The sequence below is a fragment of the Camelina sativa genome, chromosome 4 (assembly GCF_030686135.1).
Source record: "Camelina sativa cultivar CO46 ecotype springtype chromosome 4, ASM3068613v1".
NCBI lineage: Eukaryota > Viridiplantae > Streptophyta > Magnoliopsida > Brassicales > Brassicaceae > Camelina > Camelina sativa.
In genome coordinates, this window is record NC_141883.1 from 25,441,730 (window position 1) to 25,460,474 (window position 18,745).

Consider the following 18,745-nt stretch of genomic DNA (forward strand, 5'->3'; position numbering starts at 1 on the left):
ACAAAAACATCAAAACCACACAGATATGCTTCTTTACTACTTTCAAACAAAAAGAAAAAGTCTTAAGAATATTAAAAGACAGACGAAGACATCATAACCATTACCAAGATACCAAAATAAAAGAAAAAGAAAAAAAGTCATCATGACATTTTTAAACAAGAACAAACTAAACAAGTTCTGGACGAATTTTTCTTTCAGATTGGTAGCAGCAGCTCAGAGCATGCAATCAGTTCTTGCAGGAAGCCTCCTGAAGAAATTCAGAGGAGGAGAGGGCAGTCTGTATCTGAACCTCGGATGTCTCAGAACATAGATTCCTATCAGAAGAGCCACAACCTGGAAAGGTGTCACATAGAGAATCACTGCAGCAATCAAGCAGAATAAGACAAATAGCGCAGTTGCACGCGGATCACGCCAGCTTAGCAAAGACTGTACCCTTTCTCCTTGTGTTGCAAGATCACCAACCACTGTCTGAATCCTCCCAGCAATGCTCCTCAACCTGTCATACCTCATCCTGACAATGTCAGATGGTCGGGAAGTAGGAAATGTGTCGAATTCTTCATCAAGCTCGTCCGGATGGGCTGAATCAGCGTGAGAGAGACGTGTGTCCATGTGAGGAGGATGCCTCGGTCTCCAACGGTAATACCATACACCGATTAGGAAGAGGTAGAGGAAGATGGTGGGCAAGATTAGTTCCGGATACAGCACAAGGATTATGAACAAGAGATGGATCAAGACTGTTGTGATGGGATTCTTCCAGTTGCAGATCTGTTCAAACCATTTCCCTACTGCGATTAACCCACTCAAAACTCCCATAATCCTGAAAAAGTTTGCTTTGCTTCTCCGCATACTCCACATGTGAGAACCCACATCAAGCATATACTCAACTACTTCTTTCCTTAGAGGCGGTTCTGCTCTGGTCAGCCTCATCGACACAATCTGAGTCGCTTGATGCCTCAAGTTATCAAGCTGGCTAACCGTTAGAGGATGGATGTAGTGCATCTTCGGTAAGAGAGGCAGTGAGTACATATACATCATGTTGAGCAATGATGAGCAAGTGAACCTCACAGCCAAGTGAATCTCTCCCATTTTCTTCACTCCGTTAGGATGTAGCACCAAAAGAGGGTATGAGTGTGTGTAAACTCGATCAGTCTCAAGAGTAGAAAGCCTGATTCTTACTTTCCCAATCCTTGAATCTTTTGCTCCTCCGTTCTTCTCAGCTCCATGGAGATGGCAGTTATCAAAAACTCCAACTGTAACAACAGTACAGGGATCGAAAACCTCCCAAGTATACTGCTCGTTCCATCTTGGGGTAAAGCTGTCGATGATTGTCCGAGTTCGAATCCATTTCTGACCGTACTTCGCCACACAATACGCATCCGTGGTTCCCCTACCATCTTTCGTCTTCATAGGCATCAGACCCGTCGCATTTAGTATCCCCAACTCCAGCACACCGATGTTAGGCTTCCATAGTTGCTTTGCTGTTGGTCTAAGATCACTGCTATAATGCGTAGACTCATCAAGAACGTGGTACCCTCCTTCCAAACAAATTCTCATGTGAATCCTGCTAGCGAATTTGGTCTCCTTCTTCTCTCCGTCGACCATAATATGCTTCTCGAGGTTATACCACCTGCTGTTCACCGGCCTGTGGTCAAATCTTCTGTCCAAAAACTGCAATGGGATGGCACATCTGCCCAAGACCTCATCTTTGTTTGGAGCAACTCTGTCTTCCACGCTGAGGATCAAAGGTTCCTCAAATGGCTCTGCGGCTACAAACATCAAATCCTCATTCCACATCGGATTAATAGTCCTGCTTTGAGACACTCTAGTCCTCAAGGCCTGGTTCCCCATTATTGCCTTTACATAAACCTCAGGATATCTGCCCTTATCTCCGGGAATCAAATCTTGAGCTTCGATAACATTAACCCTGAGGTACCAAAGCTTAGGAGAGAGATAAACCTTGGAGCGGATGTTGGCAAGAGCATCAGATCCACTAACAGTAGCAGCATCGGAGTGCCAAGCTTCAGGGAAAGCTTCATCAGCTTGAGTACCAAACCAAACAGCAAGCATAAGCTCTCCCCTAACTTTATCACTTTTCCTATCCTCAAGCCTATACCATTGTGGGGCGAGGGGACTGTCGGGAGGAACTCTCTTAGGTACTTCGTTCAAATCAAAGACAACACGACCAATCAAATCATCTTTGACAACATCCTTGTCCTTGACAGTAGCTTCAAGGAAAGAAGCTTGAATCCTATCTTTAGAAAAGGCGAAAACTTGATTCCACTCAGGGTTAGACTTCTTCTCGAAATGGCGTGTGGTTCCTTTGTAGTTGCCGAGCTTAACCTCAACATAAGGGTCACAACTACCAGTCAGGTCTTTACCAGGTAACTCCTTTGCCTTGACGACACGAACATAGAGATACTGCATTTGCTCAACAAGGTCATAAGTGCTAGTAAGCTTATCACCAGAGATTTTGCCACCGCCGAGATGAGGTCTCGTCTCCTTCAAGGAGAAATCCTCAGGAGGTGGTCTCTGCATCTTGCAGACCTTGAGAACAAAACAAAGTTCCTTCACAAAACCAAACCAAAAAAAAAAAAAAAGGATTATTACAAACATTCACATTCAAAACTTCTAAAAAAAAGGGTAACAAAAGATTAGAAACTTACAGATAAATCGGTGGGTGGATCGGAGAACAGAGCTCTGCTTTCTCTACTTGAAATCACTAGATCCGAAACAAAACAACACCATTTAAAGGAGAGTTAAGTGAAGAAAAATGCAGAGGAAAAAAAAAAAAAAACTTGGGCAAAAGATACTCGAATAAAGCAAAGCATCGTATATTACTAGTAATTTTTTTTTATCTAGATCTTACACACACAAAAGAGAACCTCGTTAGTATCTCCCAGGCAGAATCATCTAACGGCACAAAATCATGAATCAAAGGACCCAAAAACAAAAAAAAAGAGGTCATCGTTCAGAGTTCAACTTCATCGAGAGAAAACATCACTTAATTTTTTTTTTTATTCAATCTCTTCTATCGATTTTTTGCTTACTCGATTCAATGAGAGAGAGGCACCAAACACAGAAAACGACCGAGAAGGGAAAGAAAAAAAAGCTGAGAGAGAGAGAGAGCATGCGAGTTGGAGAAAACAGCCATTAGAGTAGGTTACAACCAACAAGAAACAAAAAAAAAAAAAAAAAAACAGAGAATCGCCACTACTAAACACAAAAAGCTCAAAATCAATGGAAGACTAAAGAAAAAAGCAGTTAGGCGAAAAAATCATCATCCCAAAAAATAATAACTAAAGAAAACAAACCTTAGATCTTCAAAAGAAATAAACGATAAACACAAGAGAGTCTCGCCTCCATTAAATAAATACTCCTCTCTTCTTCCTCGTTTTTTTCAACCCCAATTTTAATTCTATTCTTTTTTAATACTATTAAGTATAAAAGAAGAAGACAAGTAGTAAAAAAAAAAAAAGCAGAGGGAGATAGATAAGGGGAAAAGTTCTTGAGAGAGAAAACAAATACTTGAAAGAAGGAGAGAGAGTTTTTATTTCTGTGATCTCTACCTTGTTCTCTTGTCTTCTTCTTCTTCTTCCTCCTCTCTTTCCTTTTGCTTTTTGTACAGTTTACTTTTTTTTTTTTTTAACTCGGGTGGGTGAAATTGAAATACCCAAGAAAAAAAAAAAAAAAAAAAAAAGACACACGCAAGGCACTGTGGCACTACTACAAAGTGGGGTCTACATTAAAATAAAAAGAGAAATCACGCAAGACATACCCTTCCCCCGTTTTCAACACGTGTGGTATGAGAGATACGACGGTTCTGCGTAATCCTTTCAACGGCGGTCAATTTTTTAAAAAAATAACCCCTTTTTGGAAGTTTTAGCCAGCCAGTCGAGTTGTATAATATTACTAATCTAATTAATTGTATTGTTTGTGTATTCTAATTGTATTGGCCACCTAATAATAAGAGATGAAAAAACATTGTACAACGTGGTGTACATTGGATTCCTTGGGTGTTTTCAGTTGAAGCATACGCTGTACGCACATACATTTATACCAAAAAAAAAAGCCGTAGACACTTTGCTTTTTCTTTGTTGGTCTTGGACCCCCTTACTATTACTATTTTTCTGGTCGAAAAATAATGTTACTACTAACAACACTTATGGTCCCATTTCTTTGTTCTCTCTCCGTCTACTTTTTTTTTTTTCCTCTAATCTTATTTTTTTTCTTCAAAATTTACCTTAAACGTCTCTAAACGTCAATCACGATTATGTGGTTTTTGTGTAATAGTCATGCATGCTTTTTCTTTCTTTTCTTTTCTTGATTAAGGATTTTTATCCAAAACAAACAGGTAAATGAACTTTTGTTTTGTCATGTGCAAGCATTTTGTTTTATAGAAATACTTTGGGTATAATTCCAAATATATATGATAAGTTATTTTTATAGTAGTGGTGTAACTCATCTCGTTCTCTCCTTAGTAGTAATAATAGTTAAATTACTTATGTTTTTTAACAACTGCTGCCTGTTGTAGTCGAATCGAAATGGTCTCGTACGTGGTCTTGTGGAACCTTTCACTGCTGATTAAGAGGTCGTACGTCTTTTACTTTTTCCTTCTATCTTCTTTTATATGAATGATGTGCCACCGATTAATTAAGCGAGAATGCTTCTTCCCCAAGTATTTGCTAACTAATCTAATCAAAAGTATTTGCTGCTTTACACGGTATACACGGTAAACGGTGGAGTAGTTTTTAAAAGGAAGCTCTTGGTAGTTGGTACTTGGTAGTCGTCGCGAATGACACGTGTCGCTCATGCTTCCCTCGGATTTGTTGAGCTTCGACTTGAAGACTTCAAAATTCCACCGTTTACCACCGACTTAGATTATCATCAAAGTATTTTGATAAATGACCAGTGTTACAAAGAAGACAAATTTTCCTAAAGTAACACTTTGTAATCCATTATCTTATTTACATCTAAAAGAGGGAATTATATACAAGTAGGGTTGGAACTTGGAAGACAGAGAGATGATATCAACAACTCTTTTTATTTATTTCTCGATAAAAGATAGCTAGAGTGGTTAATGCGTTAAAACTTTCTAACCTCTTTCTCCAGAAGTTTAAATACAACGTTTACAGTAACTGTTTTGTCTCTCTAGTGTAACGCATGTCAACTTTGACATTTGGACTGGAAACATCTCAAACGTTCACGGTATTTGTGTTGTGTCTTGTTTGCTTTTTGCAGTTCGTGGCTTCAACGATTATCTTTTTATATCGCTTAGTTATGTTTTTTTTTTCCGTCACCTGGTCTGCCGAAACTTCCCATTTTTTTTTTCTTTTATTTCCATGAAACATCCAACAATCTTAATTAACAATGGCAACTTACAACAATAGGAGTAATGTTTAATTTTGTTCTTAACAATGTTTTAGGTAACAAAGTAGTAGTAGTACTGTTTATTTTCCCTTGACTAAAGAAACTATGATTATTACCTTTATCTTTAGACTGCGTTTATGTCCTAACTTCTTACACTAATTGGCCTAACTAAAAAAAAATTAAATGCGAATTGCATTCATTTCGATGGGCCTCTCATTCTACATAACTTATTGTTATCACCGTTCATCTGACGTGTCAAAACTCCGATCAAAGATTATTCTACTCGTAAATCCAACGACCAAAATAGGAGGCGTACGTTATTTAACATACACGTGCACACACAGTAACAGCCTCTCTCTCTCTCTCCTCTTCCCCTTCAATGAAATGATTCGTCACCCAAAGAAACATCTGCAACTTCACCACCACCGGACCAGTCTCTCTCTCCTCTCTCAATCTCTCTCTTCTACCTCATCGCGCGACGAATCAATCAATCAATCATGACTGAACAACAACAAGACCTCATCGACCAATCACCACCACCTTCAGCACCCGACCCTGAACCAAACCCGAACCCCCCCAATCCGAATTCAGTTATCCATCCGCGACGTGTGTCTTTCGAGCACGGCCTCCTCCCGATCCAGAAACTCGTTTTCACCGACCCGATCCAAACCCTAGCTCCCGTCAAGCAGAAGCTAGCCGATGCCGCTTCTAATAACCGCGTTGGATCGGCTGCAATCGCCGACGTTCTCCAGATCTCCGGCGACCATGCGCGTCTCGTTCTCGAGACTCTTGGTTCCGTTCTTCATTCCGAGTCCGACCCTCTGGTTAAGGCCAAACCTGAGGAAGTTGATTCCGTCGGAGCTGATTTGCGGGATCTAATTTTGTTTCTGTACATTCAATCGTATAAGAAGTTGCTTCCTAGGACGCACAAGGACTCCGCTGCCGTGGCTGATGTGTGGCCTTCCACTTCAGCTTTTGATGGATACTTGTCTGCGTTATCGCCAATTCAGGCAAGTTTCTTTCTTTTTTTGGCTCTCTCATTATAATGTGCCTCTAATACAATTCAAGCGCGTACGATCTATTTGGTATTGAAATGTAAAATTGTAACTGGGAGTATGGAATTGGAACGTGTTAGTTCTATTAACTGGCTTACAGAGAATACCTTATTTTCCATTTTGCGTTTGATTTAACTAAAATTCTGCAATGCAAGTTGTGAAGTTTTCGGATTCACTCGAAGCTACGAGTTAAGCAAAGTTGGAAATTTGTGGTGGTTAATTGAATTTGATGGCGGGTGTAGTTTCTGTATATGTGTTCGTAATACTACTCAGCGGAGAAGCTTCATGTGTTAGTAACGGTTATTGACGTATTGATTAAAATATGATGAACTATTATTAGTCTTCTTGTGGTGGAGGTAATGCTGTAACGCCATTGTATTGGAACCATGCTTATGTTAGTGATAAAGTTAGGTGTATTCTTGTATTTCGACCCAGTCTCCATTCCTGTGATATTCTTCTGATTCCTGTTTGTGGTTTACTGGTATGGCTGGTGTATTGTGTATTTTCGAAATCAGTCATCAAATCTTAAGCTTTTTCAGTGTTTCCAACAGTCATTGTTCTTTGGTATGCAATTCACATGGGTCTAAACAACTTTATTGGAGTTAAAAGTGTTAGTTATTTTTCTTTTTCATCATTTATGCAGCTTGTTCGGAGCAACAGCCGTCGGTTTATGCCATCACAAGCTGATGATGAAGCTCATCAATTGTCATATCTGCAAAAACATTTAGCAAACATCATTTCTCTTCTTGCAGAGCCTGTTGAGGGAGAAGGAGATGAATCATTGGTAAGTTCTAATCTTCTTTATTTACCCGTGGAGTGTCACTGTATATACTATACAAGGATATAATATCTGATGTTGGGTAATAATTTACAAGTCTCAAGCTAGATGCTTATTCCATGATGGTTCAAACTAGTTAATTGTTTTCTTTGTCCAATATCCTTCAGGTTCTCTCTATGGAGGCTTTTGAGCACCTGGGCTTTCTTGTTCAGTTTGGTGATAAGGGATCTGATGTATCTCCATTGAGCCAAGCTACTCCTTTTTTTGCCAATTCGGATCCCGATATGCCCGCTGTTCCAGTCCCCGCATCCCAAGTGCATGACTGGCTTCTGCAAAACATAGCTTCCGCGTTAGAAAGCATTACTGAGAAAATTTCTGGAAAAGAGAACGGGCCTTCAAACGCTTCTGATCAAGATGATGCGATGTCAGATGTTGGTGATGCTCCGAACAAGGTTGCACCTAGTACTAGAGGCCCGTGTTTAATCGAAGGAGTCTCCAAGGCTTCACTTGTTAAGCAGGCCTCCGATCTAAGGGGTAGATCTGTGAAGGTATGCTGTGAACAACTATCTTGCGTTTAGTATAGTTGGACTATTCCTAACTCCATTTTTCCTTCTAGTCATGTACTCTCTGTGCACCAATGTCATCTCCTTGTTCTGTGGATTATGCAGGTTGTCAATTGCCACGATTCTGTAATTTACCTTTTAGCACCATTGCGATATGCTACTGTGCACGGATGTTCTGATACCACTATAGTTCTGGGAGCTGTTGGCAAGGTATGAAAACAATGCTCCTTCCTTCTTTATCGAAAATAGTCTAGGAAATAGTTTACTAGTTCTAATATCTGCCGACTTTTACTAGATGATGCAGCAACTCTATTTTCTGATTTATTTTGCAGGCACTAAAAGTTGAGCACTGTGAAAGAGTCCATGTGATTGCAGCTGCCAAACGAGTGTGCATCGCCAATTGTCGTGAATGTGTATTCTTCTTGGGAGTCAATCAGCGACCACTTATAGTTGGTGATAACCACAAACTACAGGTGAAGCTTCTAATAAGATTGAGGTTTACTTTACAAGTTTTATGTCATGCTGCTCTTAATTACTTGTCTGATATTAAGGTAAATTGTGAAGCGGATAGACTTTTTACTAGCTGTAGTTTTGTTAGTATGTTGTTTTGGACATGTTATTGAGTCTAGTGGAAACAACTTCGAGGGGTTGTCTGTCTCATTACGTTACGCAGTCATGGTGTTGAAGAATTAATTCATTATGGATACCTATAGCCAGACGTATGCTTCAAGAAGGTCTCACTGTTTTTTATGAATAAAGAGTACGGGCGCTGACAGATATTGTTCTGATGAGTATGGGCTTCTGTTGTTTTAATTTTTTAAGTTGCTGACATCATTTTGACTTTGTTTTCAGGTTGCTCCGTATAATACATTTTACTCTCATTTGGAGGGGCACATGAGTGAGGTGGGGGTTGAGCCAACTATCAACAAATGGGACAAACCGTTGGCACTGGGAGCAGTGGATCCACATGACTCACTGTCACATCCTGCTGGTGTCGCTGATGCACAGGCTGAATCAGCTGCTTCTGTAGACCCTGACCAGTTTGTCAACTTTTTGGTACACTCTTTTTGTTGGTCTAACTTCTAATTCAATAACTGGAGATACTGTTCATGAAGCATCTAATGACTTGTTTATCTGTGGGGTCAATGTCTATGTGTTGCAGATCCCAAACTGGTTTAGCGGCGAGGATATTGGTTCGACAAAAGACAATCCATTTCCATTGCCAGATGCTTATATGGCAGCTCAGCAGAGAAACGTATGTCTTTATTTCAGTATGGAACAATGTACTTTTCTTCCATATATTAGCCTCTGATCTTCTAATTCCATTTTTTCTTTCTTTTCATCAGCTTAAGAACTTCGAAGAAACAAGACGGTCGCTAAATGAAGCACCTCTGGAAGAAAACCGGAAACGAGAGGTATCAAGTGCACTCCATGTGTATTTTAAAGACTGGCTCTACGGTAAGAACTTTCTCTAAATCGATCCCTACTCTATTTTTCGTGCATATATTCTATAGGGTTTTGACTTGTTTCTGTGTTTCTACGGCGTACCTAACAGCATCTGGAAATATAAGGCAACTCTATTGCCTACAAGGTGACTAATATTGAATATATAGACCAAGTGGAATATGTCTCGTTCGTTCCTGTAGAGCTCCCTCGATCATATTTGGCATATTGCTAGTGAAGAATCCCTCCCAAGACAAAAAAAAAGAAGAAGAAAAAAAGAGAAACCAGCCTGATTTGTAGTTTGGAACCAATACGCACCACGTAACTTATCTGCACAGAATACTTCCTTTAAGCTTTCCTTTAGATTATTATTATTTTTCTGCTTTGGTCATGTTTAATTTTTGTTTCTTTTGACATTTCCAATCCCTCGTTTTTGAAAAATCTCATCTTCAGATAGAGCATGATGATTTGAATTGTTATAAGTTATAACTTGTAAGCAAAACTTTTTTTTGAAATACTTCGTCTTGATAGATTTAAGAGAACTCAAGAGTAGGCTACATGTTAGACGCAATTTCCAGAAGCTTTAGAGCCCAAAACATTTCTCATATATATATATGTATGCAAAAACTAAAAAAAATGATTTATTGTAGAAATATGCAGACAATGGGAAAGTTCATGAGAATATGAGTGTTAGTATAGTTCATAAGGACATGGAAGAGAGATATCAATGAGCTGATCATCTAGTATAATGCGTTCTCATTAATTCACGGTGTAAGTATAGTTTCTATAATTCTTCTATCTTCACACCAATTGATCACAAACCTGTATTGCATAATATGAGTCAAGACTTCGCTATGGAGGCCCAAACTATATTTGGCACTCTTTCAGTGACAGACTGGCAGATTCTTGGAACAATTGAGTTTGTAACTCATGATGATGAAACTCATGATGCTTCTTCTAGTTACCTCCTAAGATTAATTAATTGTTTGGTTTCAGTGTATATAATATATCTGCTGTTCCAGTGTTGTTCAGCGAAAAGACGGTAGAGCCAAACAAAGCCCAATTAGTGCCCAGTTAGGCCCAATTAAAGCTCTTGAGTTACTCTTCTTTCTCTTCTTTTATTTTCGTCCTCCGCATTGTCGCAAGCTTCGTCGGCAATGGCAGAAGAATCGACGAGAAATCTGACTGGCCTTGGAGGAGAAGCAGAAGACAATGATGACTACATGGGAGACCTTTCTCAGTTCATTCCACCTGAACTTACCCATGCTTCCAAAAGAAAGGTATTTTTCAGAACAAAAGCTTTCAACTTCTTAGATATATATGACCATACCTATCAAGCTCATGAGTCCAAATTCGTCTAATTGATTATGAATATCTGAAAATTTCGATTATTTTCTATGTTTTGTTTTGATAGTTGAGAGTGAGATTTTGTGATTATAGTTTGGAATTTAATATTTAAAACCTAGTTCATGAGTTGAATCATTATGAATGCTTTTTGTTCAGGAATCTGATAAGAAACCTGTAACCGTTGAACCATCACGGAAGAAGTTAAAGAATCTCAGCTGGCACGAGAGGCGAAGGTTAGAGAAAGAGAAGAAACAAATAGAAGAGGATGAACAGACATTGGCTCGTATTGTAGACACTCCAATTGGAGAGTCTAACAAAGGGTTTCAGCTATTGAAGCAAATGGGTTACAAGCCAGGTTCTGCTCTTGGTAAAGAAGGCTCAGGTAGGTCTGAGCCAGTGACCATGGATATTCGGAGATCCAGAGCCGGTATAGGGAGAGAGGATCCACACAAGGAGAAGAAGAAGAAAGAGGAGATTGAGGCGGAGAATGAGAAGAGAAAAGTGGATGAGATGTTGGAGGATTTCGAGTCTAGACAGAAGTCTCAATGGCGTAACAAAAGAGTTGTGATTAACTTTAGGAAGGCTAAGGCAGCTCTTGATCAACTTGAGAATGTAGAAGTTGTTCCCGAGAAGAAGAAGACCGAGGAAGATGAGGATGGTAAGCCTGATGAAGAAGAGGAAGAAGAGGAGGAGATCACTGAAGAGGTATGTTCTCCTATAAAAAACAAGAGTTGGTACCTTTTGGTGTTTATGTTGTCTTTCACCTTTATGACACTAATGCAGTAGAGTTCGAGGCTATCGGTTGAGCATTTGAGATTCATCATTATGGTTTAGGCCGACTAATTTAGCTCTACTGGTTGCAGGATTTGCGAGAGATATTAATGAAATTGAGAGACGAACATCGGTATTGTACGTTTTGCGGGTTCCAGGTAATTGAATTCGTTCAAGTCTTCTTTTATCAATGTAATGTTTTTTTCTCAACGCTAAATGTTGTGTTTGTGTAATTATACTGACATAAAATTTCACAATATGCGAATCAGTATGAAACGACTGAAGCTCTTCTATCCAATTGTCCTGGCGTGAATGAGGATGATCACTAGATAAGTCAGATTAGTATGGAAGCATGCCAACACATATCAAGTCTGCAGAAGTTCAAGGTGAGGTTGATAATTCTCTGATGTGGCTGAAGAGGCAAGATACAGAAGAAAAACTGTTTGCAGTTGCATAAGCAAGTAGGTGAAGAGGTAAACACTCAAAGAACTTTGTAAGGACTTGCTAATTCCCAGATTACCATCCTTTGATAGATAGTAGGATTGTAAAAGCATGTGGAACTCTGATTTGATAAAACAAAATTTATGTTGATAATGATATTGATGTTTTAATCTGACATCCAAATTAGTAAACCTGTGTTTCTGTTGGATGTAAAATTGTAAACATAACAAAAATCATAAAAACGAAGGGCTTAAAGTTCAAATTCCATACCAATTAAAATAATATCCAAACTTAAAAGCCATTATCCGACATCATTGCTTAGTTTCAAGTAGCATAGAACAAGTAATTGATAAGATCCTGAGACTATCAAGCCTTAGTAAAAACCTTCCACAGAACAAGTTAAATTAAAAGAAAGTCTTTAAAGGGTGGAAGAGAAAGGACTCAAAGAGACCAATTGAAATGATGAGGAGAAGAGTCATACGCTCTTGTGTTCTCAGGTGCCATGTATTGCCTCAGAACCTGCTGATGAAGAGACAACTCGAATCCATCCATTGTGGTGCCATTGCTTATCTGGAACTCATCTGGCGCAGAGATTTGACTCGGTCCCAAAGCAGGAGACATGTAATGTGAACTGTTCTTTTCGCCTGTCATGAATTCCAACGTTTGGTTTAGGTACTGATGATGGCTTGGAATGGGCGGTGGCTGAGCCAATGTAACCCTATCGACGGTCATATAGTCAAAACCTGAAGATGGTCGCCATATATTGGTTTGTGTCTGAAGTTGTTGCTGCTGCTGCTGAATCGGGTTTGAGTTAGAGTTTGACAGAAGAGAGAGAGCACAGCTTGAGTCTGTGCTATTGTTGTTCATCATCTCTGGACATGTGATAGTAAAACTTGAGCTTTCTTGTGAGAAAACATTCATGTGTTGATGATGGCTTTCCTTAACCGGGTTAATTTGCCAAGGTCCAGACCTTCGCATCACTGATCTTGCAGTTGACCACACCGTAGGATCTCCCAAAACACTTTTAATCATTGCAGCATTGGCGTTTCCTAATAATACACAAGAAAATCAAGAACTTGTTTTTGAAGCATAATGAGCTTAAAAAAAAATAAAAAGTTGTGTAAAAAGGATTAACCGTAAAGAGATGCAGCGATTCGAGTGTAAAGAGTTGTGGGTTGTGGCTTTCGTCGTCGTTCGTTATGACAAGCGAGCCTTCTGCGACAACTTCGTTTCTCTAAGTCAAACTCAGAAAGCTGGTGGAACCTGATTGGTATAAAAGTGAAGAAAGCTTCAACGAAAAGCAACATAAAAAAAAAAAAATGCATAAGACAAGAGACAAGACCACATAATAACTAGCTGTAAAGTTTTTATTAGACTCTTCAATGACGTCAAGAGCCAAAAACCAAAAAGCTCAAAAGGAACATAAAACCTGAAAAAAGCTTAAAAGCGATGGTGGTTCCCTTGTGACTCTTCCGATCACCGGGAATGACAAATGAGTAAAGTAAAAAAAAAAAAAAGAACAAAAAGCAAGAAGAGTGAAACCTGCTGCATTGTTGGCAAAACCTTTGATGAAGACCAGAGACAATGACTTTAGATGATTTAGAGTGAATGCAACAAACTTTGTGTCTTGAGTAATAAGCTTTCGCATTGCTTAGATCCATTTTACAACCTTCCACTTGGCATCTCGCCGTTGTCGACGATTTATGACCTGCACCGACCCGGTTCTTGCTTCCGGATCCGGATCCATCCTCGAAGTAGATCTTCTGACCAAACCTGAGTCCACCACTGAGTGAAGATGACTCGGTGGAAGAAGCACCACCAGACTCGGTTTGACCAGAACCCCCCATCAACAACTCCATTATGGTTTTTTTTGGTTTCTTCTTTTACTCAGACAGAGAAAGAGAGGCTTCTTCTCATCTCTCTCTAAAAGTAAACTACAGGACTCTGGAAATAGAAAGGACAGAGAAGAAATAAGAAAGAAAATGTGGTTTTGCTGATTTTAGATGTTGCTATCTTTTAAAAGATCAGAGAGAGAGAGAGAAAGAGAGAAAGAGAGAGAGAGAGAGAGAGAGAGAGAGAGAGAGAGAGAGAGAGAGAGAGAGAAGAAGCTGACAAAAGAAGAGACACTCAAAGTGATTGACACTAGTCCACGACAGCTACGTGTTTTAGCGTTTGCGTTTTGTGATGTTTGTTGTAATGAACAAATAAAACACAAAAGGGATAAGAGTATTTTCTTCTTTAACGTACAAAATGATATCCTTAAACGAGACCAGGGAACATAAACACCCATGTAAAATCTAGCTATTTATTCTAATCAGACTATTATAGTAGTACCCCTTAGTAGTTTTCTACTCCTAAATATATATAAGAGTATAGCCTAATGATGCTAAAATAACAAAATAGTGACCTTTATTGTGTTTTGTACAGATGAATAGACCACAGACCTATAAATGGATGGGTTGTTTTAACTAAACTACTTCTAATTAAGGAGCAACAACAACTTTATTAGTATATATGAATATGAGGATGATGGGCACATTATAGAACAGAGTGTTGGAACTCAACTAAGGATGTGACTTTTAAAGGAACTAGAAGGTTGTTGGTTATTGTTTTCCTCTAAAAATGTTTTAATATTTTGCAATTAGATTTGTACTTCTTCTCACAATATCTAATGCAATATCTTTCTTGATAATTGAAAAAAAAAAAAAAAAACAACAACAACATAATTTTTGCAAAAAGAGAGTATGGGAAGTTAGATTTTCATAGCCAATGTATCCATCAGAAACTGTGTACTTGAATTTTCATTGGGTTGTGTGTATCAATTTGATTTTATTCCTTTTTGCTTTATACAATCTAGTTCCTTTGGTTCTGATTTCCAAAATTCTTTTTAAAAAATACAATCTGAAAAAAGCTTAATGCCCCCCTAATCTCGCTTGACTAAATTCACAAATCTTCTTACACAGTATTTTCCAAGTCTATTGTTCTTCTTTACTACTCTTGAAACTTCTTTTTCACTTTTCACAACTCGTAACTGTTGCATTTTTTCATAGCCGTTAAAGAGCATTTTTAAGACTCTTCTTGAGAGAGTTTAGCTTCAAAACGCAATGAAAAGCTAAGAAGTAAACAAGAGCAATGTCGGAAAAATCGAAATTCTGATTTCCATGTAATGAAACCAAAATGCACCCCGCATTAAACTTGGGTTTCTAACAGCAAAAGCAACCAACAAAGAACACCAAAAAGGTGGTTTCAAACACCATTACATTCAAAAACAGCTTCAGCAGCTCGTCTTGGTTTGTTCTTCCTTCTGCTCCCATTCTGCCTAAACCCAATAGACAAGGATGATTTCGTCGAATCATCTGTGCTTGATTTGGATCCTATCGCATTGTCTTCTTCGGTTAAATTGCTCTCTTTAGACTCTACTGGTTTCTTCCTTTTTTTCCCATTCCCTGTCACATCTTCTTTACTTGTTACTGAACCATCATCCTTCTCTTCTTCCTCTTCTGTCTTTTTCTTCACTAGCTCTTCTTCCTCTTTTCCCTCGATTTCATCTTTCACCGGCTTCTGTGGCCTCCCTCTTCTCCTGTAAGCTGGAATCTTCTCTTCCTCGCCGCTTCCTCGATCTTCTCTAGCAGAAGCGCTCTGCCTCTTGCCTTTTCCTCTACCTCTTCTCATAACTCAACTCAACTCCACCAAACCAAAAAAGCCTCAAGCAACTAGTAGACAAGAAACCTGCAAATTAAAAGGTTGCTTTTTGCAATCAATTTTAACTATTAGCAGTAACCAAAACATCAAAGATAATCATTATTATGTTCAGAACAAAAGATACAACAACACAAATGGAAGTGAACTTAAAACTCAAACAAGTACTAAGATTTGTTACAGACAGCTAAGAAAATGTGAAAAATCAATTTCATTTTTTCAACATGCTCAAAATTGGAAGATACTTGGTTCCGGTCTAGGATCACACATGATAGGAAGAAACTATTCATTAAAGAATAAACACGAAAGCAAGGCTCCCTTTGCATGAATTACAAGTAAAGAGAACAGCTTATTGGACAACTAAACTAACATCCAAATACAAATTACTTTCCAAAAAGGTTTTGAACAAAAGACAACACTTGAGTTGAGTCACTAGACATTGAACAAGTTTGATATCTTCAAAAAAAGACCTATCCTTTCGAGCTGGAGCTCAATAGAAACCACAAACTAAGCTACAAGTAAGTTTAATCAATTGTCTTACACAAAAACTAATTGCATGAACAGTCTCAAGAGTAAAAAAAACAAACACTAGTTTAAACTTCTTCAAAAACAGGCAACACATGATTCATTTCACTACGCACCACCAAGAGAAAAAGAGAGAGAGAGAGAGACAGAGACACACCTGTGAACCCATTGGTCAGAATGAGACAAGAAAACCCAAAAAGACCTGTAATAAAAAGCTCTTTTTTTTTTTTTTTTTTTTTAAATTAAAATCTTATCTTGGGGAGGGTTTTTGAATCGATCTAACTCCACCAGTTTCTAAAACCCAAGCAATGTAAAAGTTAGTAGGAAGAGGAAAAACCCAGATCAGAGGTTCTATTAAAGAAACTGATCAAACAGAGGAATCGAAATCAAAAATCGAATAAAAATCCAAAGGGATAAGACTCAAGTTAAAAAAAAAAAAGAAAGAGATCTAAGGGGAAGGAGAAGAAAGAGCAACAAAACAACAACAACAACAACTTAGTGTTAGTTGAAGAAAGTGTCGTTGAAAGATTAAAGTTGATTGCTTTCAAAAGGCTTCTTTTTTTCTTTTTTTTTTTTTTTTCTAACTAAGCTTCGCTGTGAAACTTATAGAAGAACAAAAAAACGTAAGAATGACGCTTTTATTCTTCTTCTCAGTTCCATCTCACTTAGACTGACTCAAAAAATGGATCTTAAAAGCCCGTTGAAGATGGATACGGATTTCACCCACGCGCCCCACTTTAACGCGTGTTTTCACATTCTACTCGTTTTCGAACTTACTGACTGACTTGGTTGGGTTTTTGGATAAAGCTAAGCGACAGCTAATATAACATAGCCGCGTTAATCAGAAGAAAGAAGATCAAAAGACTTTTTTTGATCTTTTTCCCCGGGCTTCTCCTTTTCCTTTTAATCTTTGGGCTTTGGCCCATTTAAGGTTTACTCCTTTTAAAATATTTTGCATGGTCTTGGGAAAGAGATTGATAAACCCTAGCTACCCTTGAATCTAGATTAGGAATCCAAGTTTTAAGGATTATTTTCTATTCGATTGTTTTGGATTTTGGCAGAGAGGATGATGAGGATTCTGACCTGGCTAACCACCGGAAGAAATAAATCTTATTATGTACGAGTAGCAATAGACAAAGTGAACGAGGTATATATAATTATCATCTTGGAGCTTATATATATTTTTATCGGCTGTGATATTGAATCAAGTTTTTCTCAGTTGCAATCTAATAATTTAAGTGGTTTTTCTATATGGTCTCAAGACAATTGAGATCTTTGAACGAGATGGGCAAGGTTACGTGGAGGAAGCTGCCAAGGAGCATGAGATAGCTAAGAAATATGTCAGCAGAAACGAAATAGACAGTACGACCAAATCTTCCCTTTGTTTTATTTTTCGATGGTTTAATTTGATTACAGCATATATCTATATTTTGCCATGCAGGTGCCAAACTCGCTTTGAGGATGAAGATACTACACCAGTTATCTGCTGAAGATTGTCAGGAAAAACTGCTTCATTTTCGCGAACAAGTGAGATTTTTCTTCTTTGTTTTCCATCTCATACATGTCATTTATTTATAAGCTAGCTAGTCTCCATATCTCCTATTATATATAGTCTGCGACAATTGGTTTTATTAACATCTTCTTCTTCTTCTTCTTTTTCTTTCTTTTTAAAACAGTTGGATCTTCTTGAAAGGATGCGATTGCAATTGTTGAGAGAGGATGACGACGATCTCATCACCCACAGTCCAATGCTTGTGTTTACAATTTTTTTTTGTTTGTTCCTTTTATTATTAGCTTATTTTGTGTTTATATAGCTCCTATATTTAAGTTACGAATGTGCCATGGAAGCATTCTCAAGTAACCATGCATCGTTTACTAATTCATTAGGCTACTAGAATTGGACCCGTGCTAGATCACAGATTAACATTTATTTTATTTATTTTGTAATTTTTATTTAAAGTGTTATATATATGATTGTTTAATTTGTTTTAATTTTTTTTTTACTCAAACACTATGTTATGAAATCATATGTTGAATATAACTTATGAAAATAATATCTATTTTGTAAGATCTATTCTAGTAGATCTAGATTTTGACCCGCGGTACACTGAAGTTTAAGTTATTTGATAAAAATATTAATTTATGTTTGTTAATTTTATTTGATTTGTTTAGTTTTTAAAATTATATATTGTATTTTGATTGTTAATTATATGACTTAACCTACACTATACCTCATATAAATTATTTTGTTACAATATTAATTAATCGATTTAATTAGATACGTCTATTAATCTAATATTCATATTGTTAACAAAATAATGAGATGATATTTTATCCATGTAGCACCAAATTAATGACATTCTAAGTTTCTGTTAATATCTACTCAAACATGTCTAGCCTTATAACCCGTCGTGTGATATTTTAATTCGTTAGGCACTGCAAAAAAAACTTCATAAAAATCTAAATATATTTTTAAAATTTAAAATGTTTTAATAAAGTTTTTTTTTTAGAAATTGAACTACTTATAATATTTGAACTTCTTATAAAGTTTAAAATATTATTAATATCTTAAACAGTTCTAAAAATTAAATGTTTTAATAATTGAAATATTAATAATCTTTAAAGTTTTTAAAAAGTTCACAAAATAATGAGATGATATTTTACCCGTGTAGCACCGAATTAATGACATTTTAATTTTCTATTAATATCAACTCAAACATGTCCTGCCATATAACCCGTCATGTGATATTTTAATT

The 18,745-nt window shown here is 37.5% G+C and overlaps 6 protein-coding genes across 10 annotated transcripts; 3 read left to right on the forward strand and 3 right to left on the reverse strand.

The window, feature by feature from the left end:
* Positions 1-5: 5 nt before the first annotated feature.
* Positions 6-4,025, reverse strand: LOC104781698 (FT-interacting protein 3). 5 transcript variants are annotated; one of them, XM_087510735.1, is made up of 4 exons: positions 3,048-3,294; positions 2,867-2,910; positions 2,664-2,719; positions 6-2,565 (listed from the first exon to the last, which is right to left on the reverse strand). In XM_087510735.1, the coding sequence occupies exon 4, from the start codon at positions 2,533-2,535 to the stop codon at positions 214-216; it is 2,322 nt and encodes a 773-aa protein (XP_087366861.1). In that variant the 5' UTR covers positions 2,536-2,565; positions 2,664-2,719; positions 2,867-2,910; positions 3,048-3,294; the 3' UTR covers positions 6-213. The 5 variants fall into 5 exon arrangements, with proteins under 5 accessions (XP_087366861.1, XP_087366862.1, XP_087366859.1 ...); XM_087510736.1 differs by having other exon boundaries at positions 2,883-2,910; positions 3,048-3,197; XM_087510733.1 differs by lacking the exons at positions 2,867-2,910; positions 3,048-3,294 and adding an exon at positions 3,567-4,025.
* Positions 4,026-5,023: 998 nt separating this feature from the next.
* Positions 5,024-9,721, forward strand: LOC104784134 (uncharacterized). The gene is made up of 9 exons (XM_087510737.1): positions 5,024-6,377; positions 7,066-7,206; positions 7,368-7,748; positions 7,869-7,973; positions 8,096-8,236; positions 8,616-8,819; positions 8,926-9,018; positions 9,110-9,221; positions 9,319-9,721. The coding sequence occupies exons 1-9, from the start codon at positions 5,865-5,867 to the stop codon at positions 9,360-9,362; spliced, it is 1,734 nt and encodes a 577-aa protein (XP_087366863.1). The 5' UTR covers positions 5,024-5,864; the 3' UTR covers positions 9,363-9,721.
* Positions 9,722-10,299: 578 nt separating this feature from the next.
* LOC104781701 (uncharacterized) lies at positions 10,300-11,956 on the forward strand. Its single transcript, XM_010506428.3, has 4 exons — positions 10,300-10,486; positions 10,710-11,258; positions 11,417-11,482; positions 11,594-11,956. The coding sequence occupies exons 1-4, from the start codon at positions 10,364-10,366 to the stop codon at positions 11,651-11,653; spliced, it is 798 nt and encodes a 265-aa protein (XP_010504730.1). The 5' UTR covers positions 10,300-10,363; the 3' UTR covers positions 11,654-11,956.
* A 55-nt stretch (positions 11,957-12,011) lies between these two features.
* On the reverse strand, positions 12,012-13,902 carry LOC104781700 (squamosa promoter-binding-like protein 15). The gene is made up of 3 exons (XM_010506427.3): positions 13,308-13,902; positions 12,901-13,028; positions 12,012-12,814 (listed from the first exon to the last, which is right to left on the reverse strand). The coding sequence occupies exons 1-3, from the start codon at positions 13,622-13,624 to the stop codon at positions 12,207-12,209; spliced, it is 1,053 nt and encodes a 350-aa protein (XP_010504729.1). The 5' UTR covers positions 13,625-13,902; the 3' UTR covers positions 12,012-12,206.
* A 996-nt stretch (positions 13,903-14,898) lies between these two features.
* LOC104781702 (uncharacterized) lies at positions 14,899-16,786 on the reverse strand. The gene is made up of 2 exons (XM_010506429.3): positions 16,147-16,786; positions 14,899-15,494 (listed from the first exon to the last, which is right to left on the reverse strand). The coding sequence occupies exon 2, from the start codon at positions 15,435-15,437 to the stop codon at positions 15,012-15,014; it is 426 nt and encodes a 141-aa protein (XP_010504731.1). The 5' UTR covers positions 15,438-15,494; positions 16,147-16,786; the 3' UTR covers positions 14,899-15,011.
* Positions 16,787-17,058: 272 nt separating this feature from the next.
* LOC147946187 (uncharacterized) lies at positions 17,059-17,803 on the forward strand. The gene is made up of 4 exons (XM_087509524.1): positions 17,059-17,136; positions 17,252-17,351; positions 17,431-17,516; positions 17,666-17,803. Exons 1-4 carry the CDS (start codon positions 17,059-17,061, stop codon positions 17,801-17,803), a joined length of 402 nt encoding a protein of 133 aa, XP_087365650.1.
* The last annotated feature ends 942 nt before the right edge of the window (positions 17,804-18,745 follow it).

Bases quoted from the DNA above. Each gene is read 5' to 3' on its own strand.
- LOC104781698 (XM_087510731.1), bottom strand. From the start codon at position 3,129: ATGCTCTCTCTCTCTCTCAGCTTTTTTTTCTTTCCCTTCTCGGTCGTT. The intron at 2,720-3,047 runs GTAAGCAAAAAA...TTTCGGATCTAG, and splicing joins CCTCTCTCTCATTGAATCGA to TGATTTCAAGTAGAGAAAGC. The intron at 2,566-2,663 runs GTAAGTTTCTAA...GGTTTTGTGAAG, and splicing joins ATCCACCCACCGATTTATCT to GAACTTTGTTTTGTTCTCAA.
- LOC104784134 (XM_087510737.1), top strand. From the start codon at position 5,865: ATGACTGAACAACAACAAGACCTCATCGACCAATCACCACCACCTTCA. The intron at 7,974-8,095 runs GTATGAAAACAA...TTTATTTTGCAG, and splicing joins TTCTGGGAGCTGTTGGCAAG to GCACTAAAAGTTGAGCACTG. The intron at 9,019-9,109 runs GTATGTCTTTAT...TCTTTTCATCAG, and splicing joins TGGCAGCTCAGCAGAGAAAC to CTTAAGAACTTCGAAGAAAC.
- LOC104781701 (XM_010506428.3), top strand. From the start codon at position 10,364: ATGGCAGAAGAATCGACGAGAAATCTGACTGGCCTTGGAGGAGAAGCA. The intron at 10,487-10,709 runs GTATTTTTCAGA...CTTTTTGTTCAG, and splicing joins CCCATGCTTCCAAAAGAAAG to GAATCTGATAAGAAACCTGT. The intron at 11,259-11,416 runs GTATGTTCTCCT...TACTGGTTGCAG, and splicing joins AGGAGGAGATCACTGAAGAG to GATTTGCGAGAGATATTAAT.
- LOC104781700 (XM_010506427.3), bottom strand. From the start codon at position 13,624: ATGGAGTTGTTGATGGGGGGTTCTGGTCAAACCGAGTCTGGTGGTGCT. The intron at 13,029-13,307 runs GTTTCACTCTTC...TATACCAATCAG, and splicing joins TTTTGCCAACAATGCAGCAG to GTTCCACCAGCTTTCTGAGT. The intron at 12,815-12,900 runs GTTAATCCTTTT...GTGTATTATTAG, and splicing joins AATCGCTGCATCTCTTTACG to GAAACGCCAATGCTGCAATG.
- LOC104781702 (XM_010506429.3), bottom strand. From the start codon at position 15,437: ATGAGAAGAGGTAGAGGAAAAGGCAAGAGGCAGAGCGCTTCTGCTAGA.
- LOC147946187 (XM_087509524.1), top strand. From the start codon at position 17,059: ATGAGGATTCTGACCTGGCTAACCACCGGAAGAAATAAATCTTATTAT. The intron at 17,137-17,251 runs GTATATATAATT...TATGGTCTCAAG, and splicing joins CAATAGACAAAGTGAACGAG to ACAATTGAGATCTTTGAACG. The intron at 17,352-17,430 runs GTACGACCAAAT...TTTGCCATGCAG, and splicing joins CAGCAGAAACGAAATAGACA to GTGCCAAACTCGCTTTGAGG.